Here is a 7,850-nt window from a genome sequence, read left to right on the forward strand (position 1 = left end):
GTGCCAACACACCCACATCAATGCTGCCCACATCATACCAACTGTGCCAATACACAGCCACATCTGCAACACTGCCCACATCACACCAACTGTGCCAATACACAGCCACATCTGCAACACTGCCCACATCATACCAACTGTGCCAACACACCCACATCAATGCTGCCAGCATCACACCAACTGTGCCAACACACAGCCACAACGCTGCCAGCATCACTTTACATTTAATCACCGATGTGTTTTAGCTCCCAGAGTGCAGCCTTCAAGGGCAAAGGGGCAATTCCAGGGTCAGAGGCGAAACAGAGCCTCTCTCGTGGACAAAGATAGGCCTCCTGTTGGGAGGCCCAGCAGCCCGGTACCAGTATCCATAGCACCCTGCTGTGGGAGTCCAGCTCACAAAACAGGATGCTTAAAGTGTGCTCTTTCCCAGCAAAAAGAATATGGAGCCTGACGCCAGCTGTCCCCAGGCTCGGCATCTCTGTGTCACAGGCCCTCAGCCCTCACTGAGCCCAGCACTACGCTCTGATGTCATAAGAGCTGCTCACACCTGAACTGAGAGGTACGTGCAGCACGTAGCCATGAAACAATGTCACTTAACGCCAACCAGTGGTCAAGTGGCCCCACACACTGTTTCCTGACGCAGCTGCAGGCTGGAGGATCACGTGATACCCAGCTTATCTCATTTCCTGCAGTAACAGTCATGGTATAGTTAGTCTGCTTATCAAAGCAAGATGCCACTGGAGAGCCTGGCTTCACAGGAGCAAAGTGGGACTTGACTCAGGGTGGAGGCCACGTCGGCCTGCGAGAGCTGTAGCTGTTCTGTCAGCCAAGATTCAGTCCAGGAGATGCACCCAGGGACGCAGTGACAGGAGAGAAACCGTGACTCAACACTTCAGGCAGTAACAGAGCTAATAGTATGTATTCTCCAAATCATTTACCTGGGGTTCTGGAAGAGTCAAATAGTTGAGTGTAAAGGCATTATTGGTACACTTCCCCTAGTTCCAGGGTTATGGCTGTATTCGCTGAACACAGAAGCAGATGGGCCTGCCACGTTGCAGTCCCACAACTTCGGCTACACTGCCATCTTCAGCTGTAGTTCTTAGGAGGTAAGCAGTGCTTGTTTTCAGTAACTCTAAACAGTCACCAGGAATTTCCCTAGAAATCCACCAATGTCATCATTATCTTCTGAATTTATTTTGTCACTGAAAAGCTCTCCTGCACTACTAGAGAGGCTGCCTCAGTCCAGACAGTATTAGGGTGGGACACTTAAGGACTGTGGTTCTCAGGCAGGTGCCATAGGTGAAGAGAGTGAGCTCAATATAAACCAAACAATGCTACCAGCTAGCAGCAAGTAGCATGAGAGACAGCCTCAGGATGACCGCCAGGAGTTGATCTGCGCTGTTATGTGGAAAGATGACATCAGTCAAAAGGTGACGGCAGATACCAGTGGACCAGTTATGCACGGCTAGAGGCCAGAGAGCAGACCACAGCTATGTGGGGCTCGAGACCAGAGAACAGACCACAGCTATGCAGGGATGAGTATAGAGAGCAGACCATGGCCACATGGGGCTAAGGCTAGTGCTCTCATGTCATTTAAGATAAGGATTCCAGACTTTCATATGAAATCTCTCAACCTAAGTGTTGGCAACTAGTTTCCAGTAATTTTGTAAACCGCACCACGCCCCTGCCGAAATACTGCTGTGAAGAAAAAGACAACCCAAAAGAAAAATGGGCCAGAGACACAGACAGACAAGGAAGTCCAAATGGCCAAAGATACAAAGTTGCTCAAAGTCGCTAGAGATGCAGAAGTGCAAACTACAGTGGCACTGTCATGTCTGCAGCTGTGGGAGGCCTGGGAAGAGCACCCCAGTGCCACAAAGGCAGCAGCAGTGGTGCCCACCACCGGGTTCTGACCAGCCACTCGCCCTGAGAACCCAGCCTGGCAGGCATAGCTAGGACTCAGGACACACGCACCGTGTTATCACTGCAGCGTAGTCACTGGCCAGAGCTCAAGAAAGCAGGATGGCTGCAGAGAGTAGGGCCAGCACATAGCCTTCAAACAGTGAATGTGGAGGGAAATGCACATAACAGTGCTGAGGGAGAAAATCACAGCACTACAGACAATAATCCCATTTTAAATACCACGGGGATGTTTGCTGAGGCCTGTAAAGGCTGACCTGACGGGGCAAAGAGACAAGCAAGCAGAAAGTCCAGAGGCTTCCAGGCTCATGGCTGCCAGGCTACAGCCCCTTCATCTCTGAGACCCCAGAGATGGGGACATGGCCAGTGTTTGTTAAAGCAAATCATAAAAAAAAAGCCTTGAGCGTACAGCTGTCCAACCAGCCCATCTGCCAGCACTGTCCTTGGTGACTATGATGACAAGGGGCTTCGCAACAAGCACACGTCCATTCTTGACAATGGTGCGACCCTGTGAGACACACACCCACTCCACAACACAGCCCCCGGAGGCTGACCGTGAGACGGCGCCAGGAGCAGAGACTGGAGAGCGAAGAAGGGCGATGCTTACACAGTCGCGTTTCTTGCATAGGAAGACTTAGTCTGAGAGACCGCAAAGCTGCTTCTCTAACACTGCCCTCAGCACTAGTGCCCTCAGACCTCCTTATGTTGTCATGGATACCAGCCACACCTGGAGCTGAGTCAGCACCCGCTGGGTTAGGTGTGGGGTCGAGAGGCAGCACAGGGCCTGGGGGAGGTGGCACCGGACCATTCTGACAGCCGTGGCCCTGGCTAGGCACCTCCAGGCTTTCTCCTTCACTTGGAATGGGCTCTGCTTCTCCACTGGCACCTGGAAAAGAAAGAGCTCTGGGCATTAAGGTTTCAACAACAGAATCAGGTCACAATTCAAACACACAGCTAAAGGAGGACAGGAAAGCATTTCACTCGATGACCTCGAGCAGTGAACACGTCTTACGCAGGAGCTCACTGGGACACGAGGAGTTTCCACCCATGACCCCGAGCAGTGGCCACACTTACAAACGAGCTCACTCGGAGACAAGGAGCAGTTTCCTTCAACGATCTCAAGCAGTCATCCCATCTTACGGACGAGCTCACTCAGAGAGAAGGAGTGTCCTTCTAACCATAAGCTGTCATCCCATCCTACAGATGAGCTCACTCAGACAAGGAGTGTCCCTCAATGACCATGAGCAGTCGTCACATGTACAGCTGAGCTCAGTCACAAAGAACACCCTGGGCTCTTCTTCCCACAGTAGGCTAACATGGGAGAAGTCACACCACCAGCCTGGGCTCATGTAGCCCCTACGGCTGTAGGATTCAAATACTAATATCCCCCTTTCACTTAGGCAAGACCACGAGAGATCTTACAAGAATCTGTTGAAGATACAAACAAGAAGAATGCAAGAACTGAGGGCTCACTGACAACCTTCCCAACGGAGGCTGGCAGCAGCACACCCACTCTGCGGCTTGACAGTGACAGAAGACAGACTCCAAAGTCACCACGAAGCATGAGTTTACCCTCCACAGAGTGAAATCCCAACGTGGGGAGGAATCCCTTGGATCACAGGGATTGGCAAAGCTGACTAGAGAACTCAGATGCGCTTGCTGGCTAGCTTGACCTGTCAGCTACAAAGCAAAGCTGAACCAGTCTCGGCTAGTGCCCACGTGTTAAACTCAGTTCCACCTGCTGGTATTACTATGGATGGGTCACTTACTGTAGCAAAACACCTTCTTCCCCACAGAGAAAAACACGGAAGACTTGCTAGAATGAGCTTTAGTCTTTCCTGCCCCTCACTTCCAAAGCCTCACACAACCATGGTGGAGAAGCTTCCAAGCTTGGTCAGGGGACCAAGACAGTGCATGAGGGAAGGACAGTGGCCGAGGGTCCCGGACTCCAGTCTGTACCCGCAGTGGCCCCAAGACTAGCCTGGCCGCGCACAGTTCACAGCCAGGAAAGCCCCTTCGAGTCAAGCTGATCCCAGGTGGGTTCTTAGACATAGTTCTCAGCTAATACAGCTACTTACTCTAAGGCTACCTGGAGGCCCCAAAAGTGAAACCACCATAAAACAAGGGTGCTACCACAAGAAGTGGAAACCGTGAGGAACCAGAGCAATGACTGGCAACCAGGTGCCCTTTTAGGACTGGGCACGATGTGGTGGGTGGTATCGTAGAGCAAAGCTCGCTGGGTTCAGGTCACGTTTTGATGGGGAGCCTCTGTGGCTCCACATTTAAACCGTGGAGTAAGTTCCTGAGTACCAGCCTGCACCTGAAAACTCCAAAGGTGGAAAGAGTCCGTCAGAGTCTGGTGTCTCCAAACACAAGCCTGTGATGGATGAAGATGAAACTGCCATCCCGCTCCCAAACGTCACGTGCCTGGTGCTCTCAGGCCTTGTTTCTGTGACTCTCACAACCACCTGATGGTGTAGGTGCTGTGACTCTTCCGTCACACATGGGAGCAAGTGGAGGCTAAGAGAAGCGACTCATGCTGCGCCCAGGCACATGGCACTTAAGAGAGAGAGCAAGATTCGCATCCAGCTCTGTACACAGAGGCCTTGACCTTGAACCACATGCTCATCACCACCTACCTCATTGGAGCAGCAGCAGCCACAGGGATCCTCTGTACCTGAGAGTCATTTTACAAGTCAGACTGCAATGCTGACCAGTGATCCATCATTCACAAGACCCACTATCCTAAAGCCCATCACGCACAGTGACACTTCCTGCCCAAGGAGGTATGGGAGAATGGAGGGAATAATTAACCTCCATGTGCCCAAGAACTGCCGTGTCATACCCTGTGTCACACCCCACATCCTTGGAACCTCCATGCCATCAACCTGCCTCCATGCCCCCCAAATCACTCTGCTGTTACCTCCCAGGTACCTATAACCACCATACCATAACCCAGAACTGCCGTGCCATGACCTCCATGTCCCCAAAATCACTGTGCTGTCACCTGCCCCATGTCCCCAGAACTATCATGCGGTCACCCATCCCCATGTCCCCAGATCACTGTGCTATTACTTCTCGTGTACCTAGAACCACCATCTCACCCCACCCCACCCCCCATGACCCCAGAACCACCCTGCCGTCACCCCCACTTAACACAAATGGTGGGGTCTCAGAGTTAGCATCATGTGAGAAACAACACTTATGTGGGGACTGAAAACCCCTTTCATGAATGAAGCTCGCATGTGGTCTCACACATCAGCTCTCCCCTAAAACACAAAGTACCCCGCCCTCCTGCCGAAGGCACAAGTTAACAGCACATGGAATAACCCATGACTTACCCCAGGCTGCTCCCCAAACGGCTGGCTGCACTAGTGGGTCTGGGGGCTCCAGAAGGACCCTGGGACCTGGTAAGGTGCCACCAATGGACTCTGAGAGGCCACCTTGCATAGCAGACGTACCGTCCATGGTGATATGTGTAGACAGGGAGACCTGGGATGACACAGGGTGGCTGGGAACTGCTAGTAAGGCCAGTTCCTTTCCATCAGCGGCACCCAAGAGCTCTCCTGGAGGATGACATCACACTTCCCATGGTTTGGGACAGATTTAAAGCCCATAAATAACTTCAGGGGCAACCAGCTAGTATCATGACAACTGGTAGGAGAGAAAGAGAGAGAATACATTATGCAGCTTCATTTGTCAGGTGCAGAGAGCACACAGCATGGAAGTCTGTGTGTACACGTCTCTGTGTATATATACATGCATACATGGACATGTATATATATATACATAAACCAAAACCAAACTCACTGCCATCAAGTCGGATCCAACTCACAGTGACCCCTCCCTGGGTTTCCAAGGTGGTATCTCTACAGAAGCAGATTGCCCAATCTTCCTTCCAAAGTAAATAGATAGATATGGAAATATATATATGAACATATATACATGAGTGTATATATGTGTACATACACATATATATGTACATATGAGTACATGTGAGCCTTGTGTGAACATGTGTATGTATGTGCATGCATGCGGTATGTCTCTCTGTGAGTATGAATGTGCACGTATGTTTTTGAGTATATGTGTACACATGTAGTCTGTATGTGTGTGGACACCTGAGTGTGTGTGGTGTGCGTATGTGTGTGCTTGTGAATGTGTGTGTGGGGGGGTGTATGTATGTATGAATGTCCATGTATGTGTGTCTGAGTGCATGTGTGGTCTGTGTGTGTGGATGTCTGTGAATATGAATGTGCATGTATGTGTGTGAGTGTATGTGGGCATGTGTGGCCTATGTGTGTGGATGTGGTGTGTGGATGTCTGAGTGTATGTGGTGTGCATGCCTGTGTGACTGTACATGTGTGTGTGTGGTTGTGTATGTGCATGTATGTGTGTCTGTACATGTGGTCTCTGTGTGTATATCTGTGTATGTGAGTATGCATGTGCATGTATGTGTGTCTTTATGCGTATGTATGGTCTGTGTGGATGCCTGAGTGTGTGTGGTGTGCATATGTCTGTGACTGTGAATGTGTGTGTGTGGTGTATGCATGTATGTGTGAATGTGCGTGCACATGTGTCTGAGTGTATGTGTGCATGTGTGGTCTCTCTGTGTGTGTGGACGTCTGTATGAGTATATATGTGCGTGCATGTGTCTCTGTGTGCATGTGCAGTTTGTGTGTGCAGATGTCTATCTGTGTGTGGTGCGCATATGTCTGTGTGACTGTGCATGCATGTGTGTCTGGGTGTATGTGTACATGTGTAATGTGTGGACGTATGTGTGTGTGTCTATTCCACAGACTGAGATCCTCAGAAGCAGACAGCTAACTCCAATCTACATCCCTGCACCTCAGCTCCCTAGCTCATAGCAGAGCCCACCACCCAGCACTGAATTATGTCCCTGGCTCCCCCAAGAGCCACCCCTTAGCAACCAAAATAATGGTTCCAAAACAGGATGATAAAATAGCTGCATTCCTGAGCATCAACTCTGCCTTTGCAGATACATAAAAACTCTAGCTGTTCCTATTCATAAATGACTTGGGAAACAACAAAAAGACAAACAACAATCAAAACATGGGCTTGGCCATCTAAATGCCACAATAGGTCTCTCCTCGTTCAGAGCAAAAGATGAAGATAACCAAAGACGCGTGGAAACAATTAGTCCAAGGGATTGGTACACAATGTGATCCCCAGTCTATACAACTATGAGACCAGAAAAACTAGATGGTGCCCAGCTACCACTTTTAACCTCTCGAAGGGGGATCTCTGTAGGAGATCCTGGATAAAGAGGGAGAACAATGTGGAACAAAACTCAAAATCATTTGGGAAAAAAAAAAGGCGGGGGGACCAGGTTTGCTAGTCTCATAGAGCCTGGTGGAATCCCTGAGACTATGACCCCTAGCTGCCCTTCAGGTCTGGAATTGAACCCATTCTCGTGGCTTCCAGCCAAACAAAAGACAAGCATATGAGCTGAACATTTACACTAGGTAGATACACTCCCTAGAGAGAACAATCATGGGAGAACAGAAGGGCTGTATATACACAGGGAGACAGCTCAGGGGACAGGAGTGCATGGGAAGGAAGGACACAGGGAAGAGGTAACTATGGAGAGGAAGTGGGAGGGGAGCTGTTACAATGTGGGAGACTACAGTCAATGTCATGAGACAAAGTATATGTGAACTGCTGCATGGAAGATGAATTTGCTCTGTAAACGTTCACCCAAATCACAACAAAAACTTAAAAACAAAAAAACATGGGCTTGAATAGACATTTCACCAGAGAGGATATTCAAATGGCCAACCAGCATAGGAAAAGACACTCATCACTGCCAGGGGGTAGCTGCAAACCAAAGCTCCCCTATTAGAACAGCCATTAAAGAAAAAAAAAAAAAAAAAAAAAAGGGTACTGGCCAGGCTGTGGATAAACTGGAACCC

General features: G+C 49.8%; 1 protein-coding gene across 1 annotated transcript in view; it reads right to left on the minus strand.

Annotated features, from left to right (window-relative positions):
- GOLGA3 (golgin A3) overlaps positions 1-5,388 on the minus strand; it is a 31,240-nt gene extending 25,852 nt beyond the window's left edge. Inside the window, exons 1-2 of the mRNA XM_042782850.1 lie at positions 5,262-5,388; positions 2,528-2,806 (exon numbers count right to left, since the gene is read on the minus strand). Coding sequence (XP_042638784.1) covers positions 2,528-2,806; positions 5,262-5,388 — 406 coding nt within the window. The remainder of the gene's footprint in view (positions 1-2,527; positions 2,807-5,261) is intronic.
- Positions 5,389-7,850: the final 2,462 nt, after the last annotated feature.

Source organism: Orycteropus afer, unplaced genomic scaffold (assembly GCF_000298275.1).
Source record: "Orycteropus afer afer isolate SDZICR_OR568_19922 unplaced genomic scaffold, OryAfe1.0 scaffold00489, whole genome shotgun sequence".
Taxonomy (NCBI): Eukaryota; Metazoa; Chordata; class Mammalia; order Tubulidentata; family Orycteropodidae; genus Orycteropus; species Orycteropus afer.